Genomic DNA, 23,077 nt, shown 5'->3' with positions numbered 1-23,077 from the left:
CGTACTTACTGCAAACGTGTTGTGGTTCAGGGGCCTTGCTGTGTTTTAAGAGCAGGGAGGAGAGAGCAGGAGACAGGACAGCACGGGACAGCAGGAGGAAGAACCGGCCTGACTGCTGTTACGTAACAGGATGCGATCTTCAGATCTGGTGTCGGACCACAAGCTGATGCAACGGCTTTCTCCTGATGCACGGCACTGCCCCGGATCACCGACGGACGCAGTGATGCTACTGACTGGTCCGCTCATTCTGCATCATGCATCAGTTCTGCCAGTGCAGACTCTCCAGGAGGACTGACGCGCTGATCTCAGTCTGACAGGACGTTTCTCCAGCATTCTGTCCTTGTTGAGCATCAACGTTGAATCCTGAAGTTTAAGACTGTCTTTAATTTCTAAATATCAGTTTGGTGGAGAGAGAAATTAGTTCTTAAATTACAAAATGGGATCTTTTGCCCTGTAAAAGGTTAATAATTCTAATATTTTATGGCTTTTCAACAGTGCATCTCGAATTTCAGTGACTTTACATTTAGGCAAGCATTGGACACATTTAATCACTGATAAGTATTGTAATCTCCACAACCATATATTTTTCAACCAGTTTAAATATTTTTTCATTGTTTTACAGGATAATTGGAAATCAGTGAACAGTTGCTGTTCATTCTGGAAAAAAAAAAGACCAGAAAAAGCTGTGTGAAGGCAGTGATACTGCTATGTATTGTCATCAGACAGTCCATGCCAGTGAGGTGGAGCTACTGCTGTGGCCTCACAGGTTCTGTCTCTCTCCTATTCAAAATATATCGTTACAAAAGTTCTGATTTTCCAGTTTTGGGGATTTATTACAATGAAATCTCAGGTTGTGACTTTGCTGTTTCCTATAATTTTGCCTGAAGTGTCATTTCATTTACATACAATGTAATCTTGTATTTTGCTGTGTTGCTCTGGACCTGAACAGATCTCTCTTCAGCTGGATATTAATGCTGCTGTTTCTGCACTGGGGATTTGTTTGTTTTGTTATTGAAGAGATGAGGTTCAGCGTTTCTCATATTTGCCTTGTCTCTGCTTTAATCTGTTTCGATGTATTGTGCTGTCGATTTGAAAAACTTCCTTTTCTCTGTCAACACAACAGATTGTGTGTGTGTGTGTGTGTGTGTGTGTGTGTGTGTGTGTGTGTGTGTGTGTGTGTGTGTCCATGCTTCAAGGTGAGCGATGTAGCCTCCACTCACATGTGTTTCCTGTTTTTTTGCGGCAAATCTACCGGATGATGGGTCTTTCACATGTGCAAGAAAATCAAGTATAATTCGCAGACAAACCAGCAATTTCTCTGCTCTGAACACTTGATAGCAAAAACCATCAGAGTGGGATGTTCTCTCTCAATAGCTGGTATTATGTTCAACAAAAAAATTGCTTTATTCTACAGGCATTTTTTTCTCTTCCTCAGTTCTGTTTAAACATTATGAAATAGACTAAGGTGACAGACGGGGATAATGTAAGGATGTTTGCGTTTCACTTTCTATGTGCTGCTAAATATCTGCATTGAAATAAGGTTATCAAATAATCTCCACAGTTTTTCTATGGGGATGCGAGACAGAAAAACATATTCCTAACCATTTCCACTTCCAGTCTGTCGTTCTCTTCCTGAGTAGAGCTGCCCACCAGTTGTCTGCTCAGATACGCAGCGAGGAGTTCACATGAATGACTTCATGCTGTCCCCCCTGCAGATTGCCCCTTCCCTGTGAAACAGCCATCCTGAGCAACCTGTGGGAGTTGCAGGGAATGATTGGCAGTCAACCTGCTTGCTCGCGCTGCCAACTCCGGTTGTATCTCCGGCTGAGCCAGACACGCTGCTGCCAGAATATGAGCCCGGGTGAAAGAGCCTTTATTTTAGGCCTTTTTTTCCTCGGTATAGAGGACCAGAGGGCAAAACCCTCTGGGGTGTTTTGCTCTCACAGTGGTCTTACTAGGTAACATCGTCATGCTCGTGTTCCAACATGAAGTCCAGATTGTAAATCTTGGGACCTTTAACCTTGGAGGTAATGTCCTTAAGTGCAGGCATCATGGTTTGCTTTGTTTTTATGTGAGAACTATTGTTTTTATATGTTATATGTTCTTGAAGGAATTTCTCACAGTTCTTGCACATAAATTAATTTCTACTTAAAGTACTTTTAAAGGTCATCGTGTCTCAAGAAGTTTGGGAGAGGTATTCAAGTACATGTGTATTTACTTGGTTCATGTTTGGCTTCATGTGTACTATCCTCCCTCTGTCCACCCTCTGTGTTTCCTGATTGTTCCCTGATTGTTCCCTGCTGTGTCTCATTCTCTCTCCTTGTGTATATAAAGCTCAGTTTGGCCTGATGTCTGTCTTGCTTCGTCTCCTTCTGTTTAGTCCTGCATGTCACTTCCCTGTTGTCAGTTCTGCTTGATTCGTTTCTTGCACCTCCTCTTTATTATCTCATTAAAGTCTCACTGACTACACCTTATTTGTCACCATGTCCAAAAGAGACAAATTCTGAATATAAAGGTAGCCTGGCTAGCCCAATTGCAAGGAGGTAATGCAACATATCATTTTCGTTTCTTTTTTTGGTTTCTTTCCCCCAGTTCCCTGTCATTTAAGTCAGTGGTAATTCTTTTCAACCCACCGAACATTGAACTTGAAATCTGCTAGTTTGTCTTTACCCTTTTAGCCTGGAGTTTTTCTTATTGACTCTTCCCAGGGGTTTGCATCCAGTGTGTTGACACTGTGATCATTGAGTCTTGACAAACATTTTTTTCTCACATATCCTGAAGAGCCTTCTGGTGTACTTGCTGCGCATTCATTAAAGGGGGACATCATGCAAATGATTTTCCAGTCATCCGCAACATTGCACCTCAGTCTAAATGGCCATTTGCTATTAGCTCGCGTTCAACTTTTGAGTTTGGGAAGTCAACCTATCCAATCTCATTGATTTTCACTTTCTTCTTCACTACTTATTGTGATCTTCCTCACATGGACGGTCATGTGTCAGACTGGAAAGCAGAACTCAACACTCTGAACCTAAACTTATATCAAAACTACACGAAACTGCAGACAAAATATTTTGCATAAAGATGTAAAAGTTTTTGGATCTTCATGATGCATATTTGTCTCACCTCATGAACTCTGTGAAACATTTCTGATACACGACTTTTCTGTAAATGTGTTTCTAATACTATGCGAGTAAAGTACAATATTGGCTCAAGTATTTGCTGAGCTATCCAGATCATCAAATTCAGTTGTTCCAGTCACTTCCATGGACACAGTCATATACAATCAAGCACCTTGGCATCCATACATTTTTTTAAAAACATTTGTAAAAAAATGTGTCGCACTCAGGAGCTGAGTGAATTCCAGCGTGGTCTGACCTCAGAAACGTCCTTCTGGAAGAATGGTCAAAAATTCCCATAAACACACTCCTAAACCTCTTTTTCTTTGTCTTTGAAAAAACACAAAACCTTCATTTGTAAACTGCATTTTGTTTCTAACCTGTGTTTTCTTTGTCTCATTTTCAAATTTGTTTGATGATCTGAAACATTTAGGTGTGACAAACATGCAAAAAAAAAAAAAAAGAAAATCTCCTGTTTCACATCACTCTGAATCCTATGGTTTAAGAACGGAATGTCCCTCAAGAACATAAATGTGTGAAGGCAGGTGAGTGAATACTTCAGGCTAATGTTAAAGTTCTGTATGTCTCCATGTGTGGCTCTTTTGTACTGATCAGTTGTTGAATGTGCGTGAAACACATTGCATTTGCTGGGAGAAGTTATACTTTAATAAAAGTGACTCACGGCTCCCAGGAGACCTCACAGCTTGATGAAGGTGAGGGAGACTGGCAGCTTATGAAAAGGCCCAAATGACGAAGAATTTAATGTTCATGCACAGTTCATATATATAGAACCAGCTGCCATAGATTTAACAGCAATCATGTGTTCCTGCTCATAGCTGTGACTCACCGTGCACTGGTCATATTGTGTGTGTGTGTGTGTGTGTGAAGATTGTGAAGTCTTTTCTAACAGACTTCCTTATAATATGCCACTTGGTAGGTAAAGCATTGAATCTCATTTGAATGAGGCTAAACTGTCACAGGAATGTCAGTGGGGTTTCTTCCCCCTTTCGTTGTCATTTTCACTGCTTTAAAGGAATACTCCACCCAAAAAACGATTTGGCCTCATTTTCTACTCACCCTCATGCTGAGAAACACTCTGGAGCACTTTTTTGATGTTTCAAATGCAGTTGGAGATGTTTGGGGACTTTAGTTGTCAACAAACAGGGACCGACAGAGCCCGACAGAAAAAACGGTCCATAAAGTCCACAAAAACGTGCCCATTTTCCTTCATACTGCTCGTCCGCTGTAATCCAAGTGTCCTGAGCGCGTAACGTCCATAATTAATTCTTAACGAGGTAATTTAGTATATTTTAAGAGCTCAAACAGTGCGCTTTCATACTGCTCCAGTGTATGTCTGCGCGCGCACCCTGAACTACGGAAGCCGCAGCAGACCAAGCAACACGCTTGCGCGCATTCAGCGACTGCTTTTCTAAATAGCAAGCGTAGAAGAAGAAGTTCCGCTGTTTATATTCTGATGTGAGTGACCGAGCTGTGGACAATCACAAAAGTGATTGGCTACTGTTTTAAAGCTTTGAATTCGGTGTCCTGCTGAAAGGGCACAAGCGTGTTGCTTGGTCTGCCGCGGCTTCCGTAGTTAAGGGTGCGCGCGCAGACATGCACCTGAGCTGTACCAGAGCGCACTGTTTGGGCTCTTAAAATATACTAAATGACCTCGTTAAGAATTAATTATGGACGTTACGCGCTCAGGACACTTGGATTACAGCGGACGAGCAGTATGAAGGAAAATGGGCATGTTTTTGTGGACTTTATGGACCGTTTTTTCTGTCGGGCTCTGTCGGTCCCTGTTTGTTGACAGCGAAAGTCCCCAAACATCTCCAACTGCATTTGAAACATCAAAAAACTGCTCCAGAGTGTTTCTCAGCATGAGGGTGAGTAGAAAATGAGGCCAAATCGTTTTTTGGGTAGAATATTCCTTTAAGAGTTTTGTAAAGATGTGTTTAATGCACGTGTGTTCTGATCCTCGTATTGTTCACACAGTAATATGACAAAGGTTGGTGGAATAGTATCGGGGGGCGGGTTCGCTCCATTCAATGATGAACAGTTGCATTACAAGTGCATTATTGCAATTGATATTTTATTAATTTGTTTGTATTCATTATATCTCTGTGTTCATGCATTCTCAGAGCTTTGGGTAAAGCAGTTCTTTGGTCAGAGCAAGTCTGTTGGAAATTATTCTGATATTCTCCAAAGAGATGGAAACATGAGTGTGTTTAGGGAAGCTCTTGTATGCTTGCTGGGTAATTGAGGTTATTGAATAGACTGTAAAAAATAAAGTGCAGCACAAGGTTTCTGCCAGAATGAACTAGTTTATAAGTAATACCTATACAGCTGCACCCACACACCGACACAGCAGTGAATCATTTTCATCAAATTAAAGTGACTCCAGCACCTCGGGGCTCGTGTTATTTGTTTCTTCCTGTACTCTGCTCCTTCCTTTTTTCTCTCTGATCCCATTGCCCTTTTTTCTTCCAATGTAATGCTGCTACAAAAGTAATTTCTCAAACCTGACTTCTGAGGAAGTGAGAAAAAGTTTCTTTTCTTGCAACTCCGGTTATGAGTCTCACTTTGATTATATTTGTGATAAGACATGCAAAGAAATCTGAGTTAAAATTCCTGTACAAATCGATTCCTACATCCAAATCCACGACCTCTGCTCTCTACTTGCTCAGACTCATGAACTGAATCGGAGAAATCATGATGAAATGACTGAGCTTTTTTGTTCTCAGTTTTATTGCAGTGTTTATTGAGGGAGTGGGAGATTTGTATGTGAAACTCTGTGTTTAATATGGAGGACTCTGCTTTTTAATGCATGAAAAGTGCGTTAGAAAGCTAATAGAATATAACAACAGATCGGAACAATTTCCTTCGATAATCCTCCACTTTTACCAGTGGTTGGTTGCTTACACATCATGGGAGGAGCAGATAAGTTCATGCAGTGGACTGAATTCCTAAAGGTCACAGCAGGCACAGCGTTACGCTCACTGATCATGTTGCTTGACTGAAACTTATACCTTTATTAGGTGAGCAGCAGCTGACGGAAACCAGGGGAATGTACATGCAACAGTATTCTGGCTCTTCTCAGACACACCACAAATCAGATCTCTTAATATCAAGGTGAAGTTATATTGTGCGTTATGATTTTTCAAAAGCACAAACACACTAAAATCAATGTAAGCACATTGCATCTCTGTGATCTACATTTATTAGATGCATCCCTGCTCCAGCACACAGGCTGAAATGAATGGATCATTATCAGGCCTCTGCGGAGCCATTCATCTGAACCAAGTTTATCAGAGCAGGAAAACATCTAAGGCTATGATCACAGCTGCAGTCCAATTCTCTGGAGACGATCGGATTTTAACCCACTTTTCTTTGTGTTCACACTGGCATTTCAAACACTGAACCAGAAGATAAAAATTGATTTGAAATCGAAAACTTTTGAAGTGTGTCTGTGTCTTGACGGTGTTGCTATCTCTCTTCCCTCTCTGAAGCCTACATTGTACAAAATAACCTAAATGTGAACAACCTCTATACGTTTCTTAACTTGTTGAATGAAGCGTCTTCATCACAGCTGTCTCATTCTCCTCACAGTGTTGTGTGTTGTGTTGCTGTGGTGCTGTTCTCTCTCTCCGTACTCTTCCCTGATGCTAATTCATCTCTGCTTGATGCCGCCTCTGCCCTATTTTCCCCTCTTGACCTGTGCCAGGACCCTTGCCTGTTTCATTGATGACTTCGGTATTTTGGTTTCTTTTAGATGAACTTGGTTGTTGTTATGCTGGAGAAACATCTGTAGGAATCTGCTTTCACACAACCAGAACAGTAATAATGCTGCATCCATGAGTCACTGGGAAATGGGAAGAGTCGACTGTAAGAGTTATATCAGTCATGTGTTGCCTTGATGATGACGTTATTAATGATTCATCTGCAGAATTTCATGGGGAAAACTTGTTAGCTGTTTCTTGTTGTGTGACATGAACACTCACAACTTCACTTGCTCGTAACTTAACTGCTGCTTTAGATTATTACAAATATTTGGTCATTGACTCAAAGAAACATTTTCTCTCTTTTCAGATCCAAGATTCTATTCAAAATGGGTGATAATTGTTTCAGAAAGTGTTAACTGATCTTGTTTTTTCCAGCGTTTCTCAAACAATACTGCTATTGATGGAAACAGCTGCATTTCTTCCCTGAGTTGCAGCGCTCTTCTCGACTTGCACTTTGACTTAATCATTTATTTAATGGAACAGTTTGGATCTGAGAATGTCATTTTTATTGGACTATTTTAAAAGTGCAAGTGAAGACCTACACGAACGACTGTCCTTTTTCTCCCTGTGTCTGCAGATTCCTCACATATGGTCGCTTTCCATTATTCAAAAGAAATATCTAATATTCATACCTAAATGAAAGCTGTTCTATAATGTAGTGTGAAAGAGGGTGAAGTGGAAGCAAAGGGACAAGGAGGAAGGACTGGAGGTCAGGAGGGATGGAGAGATGATGATGATGGTGTGTGTGTGTGTGTGTGTGTGTGTGTGTGTGTGTGTTCTCGTATTTCTATCCTTGTTGGGGCCAAATGTCCCCACAAGGATAGCAAAACGTGAAACGACGTGCCTTGTGGGGACCTTTTTCCGGTCCTAAGTAGGAGAAACAGTGTTTTCTTGACCATGTTGTTGTTACTGAAAAAAGTAAAAGTGCAAAAACATTTCTTTAGGGTTAGGCTTTGTTGTGGTGTGGGTTAGGGTTAGGGTAAGGGTCAGGGTTAGGGGCTAGACATGAATGGGAGTCAATGGACGGTCCCCACAAGGATAGAAATACGAGACTGCGCGTGTGTGTGTGTGTGTGTGTGTGTGTGTGTTGTGGATGGATGACTGCTTATGACTGTATGCGTTTAACTAAATTTTGCAATTGAGAGAGAAAAGAAGATGGTGGGGAAACAAGTCAGAGGAAAAAAAAAATAAAGACAAATATAAACAATTGGGGTGAAAGTGATAAAAATCATACTTTCATTCCTTGAAAATACCACCACAAAAAAACTGGATTGTGTATTAAATCATAAAGTAAAAAGAAAATGCTCCAAAGAAAAAAAAATTTGACTGACTTAAAAAAAAGAAGAAAAGAAAGAAAAACAACTATTGGGCAGACTGACAGTTTGCCTTCCTTTTATCTGTGCTTCATGTCAGCTCAGTGTGTGTGTGTGTGTGTGTGTGTGTGTGCGTATGTGTTTGTGTGTGTGTGTGTGTGTGTGTGTGTGTGTGTGTGTGTGTGTGTGTGTGTGTGTGTGTGTGTGTGTGTGTTTGTGTGTGTGTATGTGCGCGTGCGATGTAGGGCAGTGCTGTCTCGCTACATCGTGTCTCAGTTAAGGGTCATATTCTCACCATTCTTTCCTACACGACTCAGTGACTTCATCAAGTCGTCTCCACCTCCTCATCATCTGTCCATGTGTCTGTTTTTCTGTGTGTGTCTTTCTCAAATCCTCCCTTTCGGTCTTCGGACCCTTTTTTTTTTCTGTGAGCTTCTGTTTCACTTCTTTCCATCAACTCCCTCCGTCCATCTCCCTCGACTCCTCCTTGTCCAGTTCTCTCTGTTTCGGTTCAGTGTAGCCTCCCTCTAACTCAGCCCATTTGTCGTTACACTCAGTTTGTCCGGTTCTTTCCAACCCAAACTTTTTCCGGGCTAATTTGCTGCAATGAGCCTCCACCCTGACTGAGATCATTCTTTGAGAAGTTTTTCACTATGCTCTAAAATTTGATGGCCGAGGGTGTCTTACTCCTTCACCAGCTACTATGAGCATAAACTTTTTTTCAGCACTTTGATATTATGACTTGATTAACACATACACATACTGCAGCAGCCACTGTGACTGTGGCCACCCTGAAAGGCACAGGGGTAATAATAGCAATCTCTTTTTTTAGACTTTATCTAAATTGAACCATCATTGAGTAAGCTGTGGCTGAAGGCATTTTACAATCCATAATTGAATACTGCCATGGATGGTTAAAAGTACTTTTTTTCCTTTTTTAATTTTATTTGCACCAGTGAGTGTCTTAATGTGGCCCTTATGAAGAAAAATGAATTAAAGACCGTGACATCGCCTACTATGGGGCAGCCAGGGCCGCACCCTGGAGCCAGGCCCAGAGTTGGGGCTTTTTTGCAAGCACCTGGTGGGTTGGCCTTTGCCCACAGGGCCCAGCCAGGCTAAACCCAAAAGGACGATGTGGGCTTGAACTCTGGTGGGCTCACCACCTGCCAATTGAACCGTAGGGGCCAGGTGCAGTGCGGATTGGGTGGCAGCCAACAGCAGGGTGCCTGGCAGCCCGATTCCCGGAAACAGAGACGAGCTCGAGGAACATGGACTGTCACCTCATTTGACGGCAAAGGAGCCTGAGCTTGTGAAGGTGGTTGAGAGCTACTGACTCGATATAGTTGGACTCACCTCCACACAGCCTGGACTCTGGAACACAATCTCTTCAGAAGGGCTGGACTCTCCACTTCTCTGCTGTTGCCCATGGTGTGAGACGGTGGGCAGGTGTATGTTTATATAGTGCCACAGCTCAGCCGCCATGTGTTTGAGCTGCTCTGAGCTGTGACTGTGGTCTCCGGTGCCTGCTGTGGTGGCAACCCCTGAACCAGGTGGTGGACACTGTAAATAAGGGCTGCCGTCAAGCTGAAGGAGTGTAATTGGGTCTTGTTGACTCGTGGGACTTCTGAAGCAGCTGACAGGTACTGGCAGGGAAAGCGAATTGCAGCCCAAGTGGTTGTGGAGGCAAAAACTCGGATCTGGGGGGAGTTCAGAGAGGACTATTGGTCGGCCTCAAAGAATTTCTGGCAAACTGTTCAGCGCCTTAGGAGGGGAAAGCAGGTCTCCACCAATACTGTTTACAGTCATGATGGAGAGCTGCTAACCTTTACTGGAGATATTATAAGGTGGAAGATCTACTTCGAGAACCTCCTCAATCCCGTTGGCACGTCTTCTATGGAAGAAGAAGAGGATGAGGTCTCAGAGGTGGAATCATCCATCATCCAAGCCAAAGTCATCGAGGTGGTTGGTAAGCTCCTCAGTGGCAAGGCATCGGGGGTGGATGATATTGGCCATAGATGTGCTGAAACTGTCCCTGGTCAATATGTCTGCAACATGATGTGGCAGTCGGGGACAGTACCTTTATTTGACTGGCAGACTGGGCTGGTGGTCCACCTTTTTAAAAGGGGGGACCAGAGGGTGTGCTCCAACTATAGGGGGAACACATTCCTCAGACTCCTCTTTAAAGTTTATTCTAGGGTACCGAAGAGGAGGTTTAAACCAATTTAATCTCGCATCCAGGAGGAAAAAAGCACTTTTCATCCTGGCCGTGAAACACTTGCCCAGCATGCACTGGGGTGATTTGCAGCCGAGTATGAAGTGACAGGGATGAGGATCAGTACCTCCAAATCCGAACTCATGGTCCATGACCGGAAGAAGGTGGTCTGCCTTCTCCAGGTCGTCGGAAAGACCCTGCCCCAAGTGGAGGACTTCAAGTATGTCCGGGTCTTGTTCACAAGTGGGGGAAGGATGGAGCATGAGATTGACAGGTGGATTGGTGCAGTGTCTGCAGTGATGTAGTCACATCGGTCTGTCGTGGTGAAGAGGGAGCTGAGTCAGAAGGAGAAGCTCTGAATTTACCAGTCAATCTACGCTCCCACCCTTACCTAATGTCATGAGCTTAGGGTCATAACCAAAAGGACAAGATCGTGGACACAAGCGGCTGAAATGGGCTTCCTTCATAGGGTGGCAGGGTGCTCCCTAAGAGATAGGATGAGGGGCTCAGTCACCAGGGAGGAGCTCGGAGTAGAGCTGCTACTCCTCCACATCGAGAGGAACCAGCTGAGGAGGCTTGGGCAGCTGTTTAGGATGCCTCCTGCAGGCCTCCCTGGGGAGGTGTTCTGGGCAAGCCCCACTGGGAGGAGGCCCCAGGGAAGACCTATGACACACTGGACAGATTTCATTTCTCGGCAGGCCTGGGAATGCCTCAGGATCCTCTCGGAAGAGCTGGAAGAAGTGTCTGGGGACAGGGAAGTTCAGGCATCCCTGCTTAGACTGCAACTGCCCCACCCCCGGATAAGTGGTTGACGATGGATGGATGGATGGATGGATGGATGGATGGATGGATGGATGGATGGATGGCTGGATGGAGTGTCTTAACATGTTGAATAAGTTGCTGAGCAGGTATTATAACAGATGTGTCAGGCCACAAAAATGAATGAGGTCCATTTGCTGATTATGACAGAACTGAGCACGATAGTCAAGTGTAAAATTAATTCAATACATTAGAAAAACAATGGTGATCAAGCAGTGGCGAGGATTATTTCAAATGACCTCTCAGATAGAACTATTTAAAGTGGAGTTTCCATGTTCTACCTGTAACTGCATGCATTTCTTTATCTGAAACATCATCCTGACGTCAATAAGAGAATTTAAAAAAAGTGCCACTTTTTGAATCAATGTGGATTGATTGTACAAATCTGTGAACCTGTGTCCACTTCAATGAAAATAAAATGATCTCTCTCCCTCCCCTCTCTCTCTGGGATTGATGGTCGATTCCACTATGGGAGACTAAAAAGTCAGAACACCAAAACCCTGGACAAAGAGGCTGTCTCTTAGGCGGACTACAGCCGTGATTGAGGGATCGCATACAGAACATCAATCGCGGCTGATCCATTGATCTAGTGAGATAACCTCGACTTAATGGGTGCAATCGGTTCTAATTGGGCAACAATCAAAACAGCTGCTACATTGATTAATTGAGGTAACCCAGACCCAGTGGGTGCAAGCGGTTTACTTAACCCCGGGCTCCAACCATGTGGAACCGACTCCCAATTTTGCTCCTTTCTCTCGTTTCAATTTAATTGCATTCTATTACTGCGTGCCACTGATGATCAGGGCCGGCCCGGGCTTCTCCGGCACCCTAGGCGAGCCCAACACGAGCACCCCGTGCCGAGAGTAGCCGAGCGGGGGGAGAGGGCTGCCGAGCGATGCCGAGAAGTGCGGTGCTCACACGGACCATCAGAGTGGCACAGAGTGGTGCTCACACGGAGCGTCGGGGCGCCCCTTGTACGGCCACGGCGCCCCCCCGAGTACTTGCTCTGCCCCAGGCAGGAAACTGCGTCGCCCTTCGCCTGTAGGACGGACCGGCCCTGCTGATGATTGTTCCTCTTGTAGCCTATGTACTCTCTGTTTATACATGAAACGTATGTAGATACAAGAAATTGTCTGTCCTATCTCCTTCTCTTTCTGTCCCCTCACCCCAACCTTCTGCAAAGGTTTCTTCCTTGTTAAAAAGGAGCTTTTTCTTTCAACAGTCGCTTATGCTTGCTCATGTGGATCTGTTGGGTTGCTCTGTGAGAGTGTCTAGAAACGACTACGTTGTAATTGGCACTTCATAAATAAAGCTGAATTGAATTGAATTGAAGCTGAATTGAACAGTGGTGGTGTTTGCCTGACATAGTGTCATAACATCAACAGATGAAGACACACATCGACCAAAAGGCTGACAACAATGAGAATGACAAGAACTGCCTTCCAAACAGGGTGATTTGTGGGAAGATTACTTGTTATGTAAAAGTACCAGGTCCTTCGTCTGATTGGCATCAAATTCATTCTGCAGCGTGACTCCAAACATGTGGTCAACCCTCTAAAATGTCTACATCAACACTGTCAGGTTCAAATGTACTAAAAGACACCAAGTTGGAGGTCATACAATTCGTTTTCTTCTTTCATTTCCACTATAATTTGTCAACCGACTAAGTCAGCTGCAGGGTACAAGGGCGTCAAAACCCCCCTTTCCTAGGAATTCTCATGTAAACACGCTTGGAGATCTTCACTATGTAGATGGACTTCCCAGAATAAATTTTCAAGCTTTGTATGCAATCAGAAGCTTTAAAAAGATAGAAGCGACTTGAATAACAGCACAGTGAGCTATTATGTGTGACTAATACATGACGGTAGATTGAAAACACTTCCACACTGCCTCCAGACATGAACTTAAACTCTATCAAGGAAAAGGAAATACATCAACAGAAGGATTATGGAGAAATGCGAGGTGATGGAAGGTGGTTGGTGAGAGATCTCACGGTTTGAATAAAGGTCTTCTGATGTTTTCTTCCATCTTTCATGGTTTCATATCCTGGTCTCCCAGGTAACCGCAGGGTGGTGATATGTTCTGATAAGGAGAACAAAGAAATGAACAGAGAGGAGGATGAACGAAAGAATGAGAAGTCAATGACAGGGAAATAATGGAAATGCGTGCTGCATGTGAAACATGGCTCTATCTGAAAAAGCACAACAACTACAATGATGGCATAAGGACAAGCGGTAACAGCAGAGCGGTTATTTGAATGACAGCTGACGAATCAGGTCAGGAGTCAGAGTCTCTTTTAGACTATACTGTGCCTCAGTCAGGTAAAAAAAAAAAGGAAACAGTTTTAAGGCAGCTCAATCTGGAAGACAAAGCGATTTGACATTTTATGTGTTTGTGTTTAAAGTGGAATTTATTACTATTGTGGGGACCAAAATCTGCTTATGCCCTCACAATGTAGGGACAAGTGCTTCAGAGGAAAATGAATTCATTTTTAGATAAGGATGTGTTTCATGAAGAATGCTTTATTTGTCATATTTACATATCTGTACAGAGAAATCTGCATTTAACCCCTCCCCACAGAGGAGTGCAGCTGCAGTGCATTGCCTGGGGAGCAGTTATGTGGCGAGGGGCCTTGCTCAAGGACCCACGGTGGTAACCTGTCAGCTTTGGGATTTAAACCTGCAGATCTCTGATCAGAAGCACACTCCTCTAGCCTCCAGACTACCACAAACCTCAAAGCCACCACATCAGGAGAGACAGCTAACACAGCCCCCAATGAACTGAAATCATTTAGTCGAAATTCGGGATTTTGCTGGGATTAGCACACCCGGAGTGCCATGGCTGAGCCTCGCCCTCGCCACCTTCTTGGTCATGGTATCGATATGTATTTAGACTTTTTTCACCTGCCTAGACTTTGGCAACCATCCACAAGGACTCATGTCACTGTGTTAGGGACAAAACTTGAGATCTGCAGAAGGGATATTTATAGATTTTTAGATGAAAGCTTTCTTCAGGGTCCAGAAAAAGCTTGTGGTTAGGATACTGTAACTGTTAGATAAGTACTATCTTTACAATAGAATCTGAGGATGGTTGGAAATGAATACAAGTCAATTTAGTGTCCCACGAAGGCATATAAACACGTGTGTGTGTGTGTGTGTGCGTGCATCCTCAAGGAAAGATAAGTAGCTGCTGACTGAGACTAAAACAGCTGTGTAGGAACGATTGGTTCAAACAAACATGTCTCATCTTTCTTTGACCTCCAACTTCTTTTCTCTCTCTCTCTCTGTCCCTTATTGTATTAACCCTAATCTCAATTCTGTTCAGTCTTGTTTATCTCACTGTATGCTTCCTCTTTGGACAGTCTCATGCCCACAGGGACTGTCTCAGCTTTGTTGAATTCTTTAGCTTTTTCAGGATAACTCAAAAATCAGTCGGTGACGGATGGATGGACGGACAAATGTCAGGCTGGTTGGAAGCCTGTGGGATGTGACTGGCTGTATGGGGAAGACTGCTTTGTAATGATAACAGCTCAGGAAGGGTTGCCACAGCAACAACTGGGACAGGAAACAGCCTTGAGATATACAGAGGAGGACTGAATAAAGTAGTGAGTGGAGCAATATTGCCATTTGCAAATACATAAAACTCTGCAGCAAGTTTTGATTACAGTCATCATCTTCTCTCAGAGTGAGTGACTGATGTTTCCGTGTCACTGTATTATCACTGTCTGGTTTGAAAAAGGTGCTGAAGGCAGTGTGATGTGTGATTAAAACTGTCTCATTGTCTGTCAGATAATGACGAAAGGACACATTTCAGTATGTCAGTTGGATGAATTAAACATCAACAGACTCGTGTCATGTGATGGATGAATACTCTTGATTCCAGTGATGTCTGCCAACTGCAAACTCCTCCACACGATGGAGGTGTGCAGAGTATGAGGAGATCACTGCAACTTTTCAGCAATACATAAAACATTTATTAAGCTTAATTTCGACAAGTACAGGCTATAAGGAATTTGTTTGACCAGAAGACTTCACTTGAAATTCAGTTCTGATGTTGAACAAATACACGCTGAGGAGCAGGTTTAACGAGTTAATTCTTCCCAAAGAAGGTTATTGAACAAGATTTGAAAATACAGTAAGCAAAAAGTGAATATACAGGAGGAAGATTTTAAGGATGCTGTGCAATAAATCTTTAAAAATCAACTCCTTTCTGTGTGTCGTTTGCATGTTCTTCATGTGTGTGAAGGGGTTTTCTCCACAGACTGGTTTAACATGGAATTGCTTGGAGGTGTGTGTGTGTTCGGAGTATCCCGCCTGGGATTGACTTCAGGTTGCATTATCAGAGGGATGTAAAGTTTAAAATTTGTCCACCCAACAGGCTAAAAGCTTGAAAATCACAAACAAAATCAAAGACTCCAAACCAGGTTTTCCCAGATTAAAAGGCATTCAGTCTGATGAAAACAAGCCCGAAGCTCTCCTGTGTGGCCAGACCGCCGCCAACTCAGCGAATCGGAGCGCAGTAAAGGTGCTGCGGCACAGTGACTGTCAAGGGCTGCAATTAGCAAGACATTTATTTGACGCGATGATATGATCCATCCTGAACTTGCGACCGATACGCTGCTCTTAAAAGCTCATTTGCGGTTTCCATGGTGAGCAGCGGACTGTGACAGCTGAGGGGTGTCCTTCCTCGATCGCCCTCTCTCCTTCCTGCTCCCTCTGTGTTTGTGGTCACACTTTGCCACTCCGGCCTTCCCACTACATATCTTTCCAAGTGTGAAGTATCCAGTAACCCGCTGCATTTCCTGTGACTGCTCACAGGTGAGCAAACAAGCTGCGGTTTTGTGCCACGATCAAACACAGCATCAAAATATTATTTTTGGGTCAGAAATAGACAACAAACACACAGGAGGCAATGCTGCTCGGAAATACTTTATTTATCAAAACCAAACACCTGATATTTTTCATTAAAACAACAGAGAAAGACACAATAAATTATTTAGGTAAAGCATACGGTTTTGTCATGAATATTTTTGTCTGAATGCAGCAAAGCAGGTCGACGTTTGTTTGTTGGACGAACCAGAACAAGTTTTACTGAAGTTGGAAATGTGGCAACACGACCATTTAAATCCTTCAAAGGAAAGCGGAAGAGAGAGAGAGAGAAAGAGAGAAAAAAATCTGTTTGAAAGTGAGGTCGTTTGAAAATGTTCCCAAATGTGTCCTGTGTGCGTTTGATGCTCCGAGGTGTCGTGAAAACGCCCGTGAAATGTTTGATGTTGGAATTCATGTGAGGACTCTATTGTGAAGGAGTGGGGGGAGAAAACACAGCGGCTTGCTGGAAAGAGGAGGAATGTCACTTTGGAGCACGCAACAGTGGAATGTGCTGATAACGCCAACAAACTGGCAGGCACAGGATGCATGCGCACGCACGCACGCACGCACACACAAGATGTAATTGTTTCCCAGCCAAGCGAAGTATTTCACCTTCATGAGCTCTAATTTATGGCCTTTTGATTTCCATGACACATTTATCATGGACAGAATCACAGAACTGAGGCAAGAAAACTCACAAGAAAAAAAAAGGAATTTGTGGGTCAACAATTTTTTAACTCAATTTGTTTTTCTAACAATCTGCGATTGTCTGGAAATTAGAAAATATCCTGAAATCTGTCATTTTAAAAAGACTATCACAAGCATGTTGCCTCATAAGCCAGTCACGGATCTTTACATTCACCATGTAGGTTTGTTGATGCAATGTAGTAGGAAAAATACCCCAACATTACAACTGTAAGCCAACTGAGTGTTTCAACGTTACGATAAAAAAAGTGAGATTTTGTGATTTATTTAGGTCATTCAGTTCAATTCTGAGCCACACAGGCACCGGCAGTCCTCACCAGACAAGACAAGAGGTCCAAGTCTGTGAAGTCTCTGTCTGTTGTCTTATATGAGCTACAGCCAGAAACAGCTGTGTGTGTGTGTGTGTGTGAAATGCTGTGTGTGATAAATTTCTTGAAATGTGACCACCTCACAATCCGACATACTTTTGCAGTATTTAAGCGTGTTTACTATCTCCCACCTGCCAAGAAACAGCCCGTGACTTATGGCACACACATGGGAATAAAAAATTCTGCTGGCGCACAGCTGATCGAGTTTCTCTGCAGCCGACAAACGGTCTCAATGTCCGCTTTTATTTCAGTCCCTTGAACAAAAGGAGTGTGTAAAGTCAAATTTTCATGTGGAAATCCAGCCTCTGAGTGAGCCTGTCTCTGTGTGATGTAGATCTGACGGATGCCACTGCCTTTTATTCTTTAACAGCTGTATCAAATCGGGTGTAAATCTTCAGTAGTTAATTTGAATTCTTTGCTTTGATAGCTACCACAAAGCAAACACACACACACACACACACACACACACACACACACACACACACACACACGGTCACATGCCAGTCACTCAGGTGAATGTATCTGTTGCCAGCTCTCACAGACTGTCGGTGGCCCTTCACCCCTGAAACAAAAGCAGCGCTTCCTGAGCTGTTCCACAACAAAACTCTTATTTGCACAGATCCCACGAGCATCGGTCAGATTGTGTTATGCATGAGCGTTTTTTTTTTTTTTGAAGTGGTAAAGGCCAAAAATGTGAACATGGTGATTAAAAACGCGCAGCAGTGTTTTGTGTGTTGTGTCTTGAAAGCATCTTTTCTGTCAGCTCTCATCGTGAAGTGCCCATAATCTGCAAATAGACGGCTTGATTCTCCCTTTTTGTCTGTCTGCAGCCTCCCCGGGAAAAAAACAAAAAACAAAAAAAAAAGGAAAACTCCCTTTCTGTCTCTCTTCCTGAGTTTGTGTCCTTTTTTCCCTGCATAAAGCATTTGGGGTCTGGGGATGGTGGTTTTATCCGTGTAGGCAGTTTGCAGCTTCACAGCTGGAATGCCAGGAATGCTCTGAAAAGTGGGCACAGCGTAGCAGCCTGATCTGACATCTCCTTTGAAGTTTGAGGAAGCGAGTGATGAGGGGAGAAAGAAGGAGTGTGAGAGAAGAAAGCAGTAAGAGAAAAAGAGTGAGGTGTGCTGAAGGAAATACAGACAACGGGGACGAGGGGACATAACGCGTCCCAACAGGAATTCATTCAAAACAAAAGAGCCCTTAAACTCTCTTCCAAATATCTGGTTTTGGTCTTGAGGAAGCCTTGGGTGATCCTGTGTGTTTGAGTGTGTTAGTGTTCAGTTCAGATCCGGGGGGTTGCAGTTACCCCAATTTCACATCAAGACAAAGCGTTATTGTGGTGTAAACTTCCTCCAATCCCCTCACACTCCCTGCTTCTGTCTTACACTCACTCATCTCAGCACGCTCCCGGCGCACGGGCTGCCTGAAGTTTCTAGAAACTGTTTTTTTTTTCTTTTTAACTAAAAGAAGTGGAAATGTACACATTTTAAATGTGAGTAAAATATTGTTTACGCAGCAGTTGCAGTTGGTTCAATTTCAGGTGAACGAGGTTGGGTTTAAAATACCTTTAGGAGGTTTTTGCTGTTTTTTTTAAGAATGTGTGTATGCGTTTTAATATTTAGGTGATAAATGTTTGGTGTAGTTTTAAGGCTGTATTTTATCATGGATATATCTGATTGATTTCCTTCATTTGAGAAAGTCTATGAATACTTGGCAATCTTACAACAACAGTGTGCTGATTGCACTTTGAGGTGTTGAGCACAAGACTGTCTATCTCTCAAAATCAGCTAATTTTTCAAAAGAATCTCTTTAAAAAATCAATTTTGAGCCTGACTGAGAAAACAGAAGAGCTCCACCTTAAGCCTGCCTCATGCAAACTGTTATTCTGTGAATTGGGGGGGTTTCACTGTGTCGGAGAGCGAGCACCTCTCGGTTTGCATGAATCCTGTTGAGTTCAGTTCTTTTGATCTGAGAGTTCATCGCTATAGTGAAAACACAAAGGTGAAAAAAGACAACAGATGTGATCTAAGCAGACGAGAACATCAACTGAAATCACTTTCATATTTACAGCTTCGGTCTGGGGGGGGGGGTAAGCGGTCGCTTACATGAACAAACATCATGGAGAATGACTGGAGCTGCATATTGTTGCCGTCTTTGCTGCAAAACAGATGAAAGTAGAACTTATTGAACAGTTCCAAGCGGGTGCGGTGCTGCGTCTCAGCGAGGCGGCTGGGAGGGGCATGAACACTCGCACGCTTCGTGGTGCGTGAGGAAGATTTCGTCGATGACCCAGCGGACCCGCGACCGTCTGTGGCGCTGATACAGACTGGGCTCCGGGGCGTACTTCAGCACCTGGAAGAGACGGGGGAGAAGCCGAGAGGATGAAAACACCCCGAGACAAACCGGAGACGACTCTGTTCCTGGACTTGTATGTGGGCTGTGAACGTGTCGTGTGCAGTTATCTTTCTTGGTGACAATAAATTCAGTTTGAATACGAGAGAGAGAGAGGGGAAAAAAAAAAAAATCAAAGAACATCAGTCTTGACAAAACACGACGGGAATCCTGCTGAAAAGCAAAAAAAAAAGCTTCCCTTTGAGAGAAATCGCATGTGTCACAAAAACTTGACACTCAGGCAGCTGAAGGAAGTCAAAATAAAGATGAGACAAGAAATACTGTGAAAGTGGAGCAGGAACCGGTCCCTCTGCCTCCTTTTAATCATGGCTGACGACACTGGGATCCAAGCATTATTTCATTTAGACCTTTCATGGTTCTGGGTAATGTGCAACTAAAAGGAGGGAAACATCAGGCGCACTGTGCCAAAGGACTCGGTCGTGCAGCAGCCACCTGCAGAAAATGACCGCAGGTCACTGATTTTGGAAGCAGGTAGGCACAGAGTGACGCGAGTATTTTCACTTCATCAAAACACATACGGTATTTCTACATGTCACATGAATGAGTTTTACCTAAACACTCGATACACACTTCCCGTGAGTCTGCACAGAGTGGTGGGTGGATGGGTAGTACGCATTAAAAAATGAATAATGAATCAAATGGGATTGCAGAGAGTTATAACAAAAGATATTCATGACATTGCTAATAAGTTTCAGAGCATAAAGCCAAGAGCACGTTGCCATCAGTCACAATGAATCATGACACTACTTCAGTCCACCAACAGCGCACGTGCTAAGAAAGTACACAGTTACTCAGTTGGATGAAACCAAATATAATTTTAGAGCTGAAGCGCAAAAGGTGAGCACGATGCTGTCTTCAATCAACTCTTTAAAACATCGTTGGTCTTGGTTATTGGTGTTTCTTTGCTGATGAAGAGGAAAACCTTCCTGTTCAGTGCATGATTGTCTGCCTGATTTTGCCTCTCAGAGCGACTGGTACAATCAGCCACTGAAATCACTCAGAATCCTGACTCCAGACTATGAAGATAAAATTTGTCCTATGAAAAGATGCCTTTACTGTGCTCTTCTAGCTAACGGTTCCACTGATATTGTTTCTGTCCACTTCTTTCTCACTTTTGACTTGGATTTTGAATGCAGGTTTGCTGGTGATGTTTTGTTTTGTTTTGTTTTATTAGGAGTTACTGAAACTACTTTGCATCATTTCACTCATACTGAAACTGACATATATTCTGAAAAATCAAACTGAAGGATTTATTTCAAATTGGTTGACATTTTCCTGGGTTGTTAACACATTTACCTGCTGTCTAACAAATTCCTAACACAAATGTAATTTTACTTTACAACAGCTTGAAATGATTCTGTTTACATTGACAATCCATCACATTACAGTAGTTTAGAATTGATCTCCTGGTGAGATCCGGTACACTGAAACTCACTTTGTTGCAGGCGGCCATATTGTTCACAGACGTCACTTGTTATGGGAAAATAGAGGAAGGACATATTTTTCAGCAACTGAAGCATTGACTTTGCTTTTTAAAGTTGCTTTTGATGCGTGTTATGAATGGCCTGCACTGAAACAATAGTGTAATAATGTTTTGTTTTTTAATTATTAAATCACCGAAGAAACCTTTCACAGGTATACTGTATGATTACAGGCAAGTAGAAAAGAGGAAAGATACCCCTCTTTCTCCCTCTCTCTCTCTCTCTCACACACACACACACACACACACACACACACACACAAACAAAGCAGATGCTCAGTACATGTTCAGTACATAGAAACATAAGGCTTCTTTATAGTGCTGCAATACACAGTGATTTACTCACACAATTACACACAAACAATGGAAATCTAATCCCACTTTTGTCTAAATTCCCATTGTATGGGGAGAGAGAGAGAGAGAGAGAGAGAGAGAGAGAGAGAGAGAGAGAGAGAGAGAGAGAGAGAGAGAGAGCCCTGCGGACCATGTTTCAATAATGAAGCTATGCAAGAACAAAGACACAAAGAGATGGAGGGAAGTGAAAGAAGAGAATGAGTGAATGACAGGCTTAAAGAACAAGAATGGTGCATTGCAAAGGGATAAATTGAAAATGGGAATTGGGAAGAATGAAAGGAAGGATGATGGAAGTCCATGGAGAGAAGAAGAGAGTGATAGAACACTCACAATGTATATACAGAGAGAGAGAGAGAGAGAGGGAAATAAGGGATGGAGGAGAGGCAGAGGGAAACTGTGAGGCTGCTGGTGCATTGCTGCTTCATTGTTGATTCAGTGCCTGCCTCTGCACGCCCAATTTCTCCCTGCTTCTCCCCCAACGCTGCATCCGAATCTCTTTCTCTCCCCCTCACTCGTTCATTCACTCGCCCGCTCTTGTACTCACACACACCGCTGTTTTGGATGCCTTTCAGACCTGAACCTAAAATGCGATGGATATTTCATCTTTGAATAAGCTCCTGCATCATTTTGTCGTAACGCGCGTTGGTGGCACTTCATTTCAAGGGAAGTCAAAGCCGAGTGTCGCCACATTAATGGAAAGGCCACAGTGTGCAGCGGCAAAGGCAGAGACACTCTGAATGCACATCTTGTTCTGCTCTTTAAAGAAGCCATTAATTTGTCATTTCTGCTATGATTCTCCTGCAGAAGAAAGTAAAATGTCCAAAACAGAATGCAATGAGTAAGTCCATTTTAATCCCTGAGCTGCAGGCTATTTATTGAAATTTCCACTTGAAAAACCATCCGCAAATTAAGTCAGTATAACAGCTGCAAAACTGTGAGGACAAAATGAACAACTGTGGGCCACACGGATGAATAACTTGAGGGAATTTAAAAAAAAAAATACTGTTCCTAATATATTCACGATGATCTGTAAAACTCCTGCGACAATTGCCACTTTAACCAATTAAAAACCCGAAATTACAGATTACGTGACGGCTGAAAAAAGTGAGTCAGAAAGTGTAATAGCTGCACCAGTCAAAAAAAATTCTAAAGTGGAAGGGTATTGAATGTGAAGCTGCACAAATTCAACAAAATCAAAATCATACATTAACTGTCACCGTGGCAGCACTGAAGCGTTACCAGCTTCTGTAATGTAAGTGGCATTTAAAATCCTTCAAATAAAAATGCACCGGTACTGTTTTCTATAACTGATAAGGTCAAACAGAATAACCCTCCGGGGTTTGAGAAATCTCCTGACAAATTCAATAATGTAACAGGTTAAAATGCATTTGTGGGTCCACTGCCAAGCCTCCTCTGCTGTCCCCACATTGGATTTTAATTAAGACATCAGGTGCAAAATAGGTTTTGAAATCACAGATAACTGTGAAAACCTTCATCAGCCGTAATATAATTACTTTCCAAATCACTCCGATTCTCCGCCAGTGACAAAGCGGCCTCTCCCACACAAGGTGCTAAATTTCACCAACCATAATGGAAAATTTGCATAATCGAGGCCAACATTTGAAAAGCCATTACTTATTAGATG

At 43.0% G+C, this 23,077-nt stretch overlaps 1 protein-coding gene across 1 annotated transcript in view; it reads right to left on the bottom strand.

Moving 5' to 3' along the window:
- Positions 1-18,077: 18,077 nt before the first annotated feature.
- The window catches only part of pdgfd (platelet derived growth factor d), a 57,769-nt gene continuing 52,769 nt past the window's right edge, over positions 18,078-23,077 (bottom strand). Inside the window, exon 7 of the mRNA XM_030108798.1 lies at positions 18,078-19,538. Coding sequence (XP_029964658.1) covers positions 19,404-19,538 — 135 coding nt within the window. The 3' untranslated portion in view covers positions 18,078-19,403. The remainder of the gene's footprint in view (positions 19,539-23,077) is intronic.

The sequence above is a fragment of the Salarias fasciatus genome, chromosome 14 (genome assembly GCF_902148845.1).
Source record: "Salarias fasciatus chromosome 14, fSalaFa1.1, whole genome shotgun sequence".
Lineage (NCBI taxonomy): Eukaryota > Metazoa > Chordata > Actinopteri > Blenniiformes > Blenniidae > Salarias > Salarias fasciatus.
The sequence above is the reverse complement of the archived record's forward strand: the minus strand, read 5'-3'. Positions and strand labels throughout refer to the sequence as shown.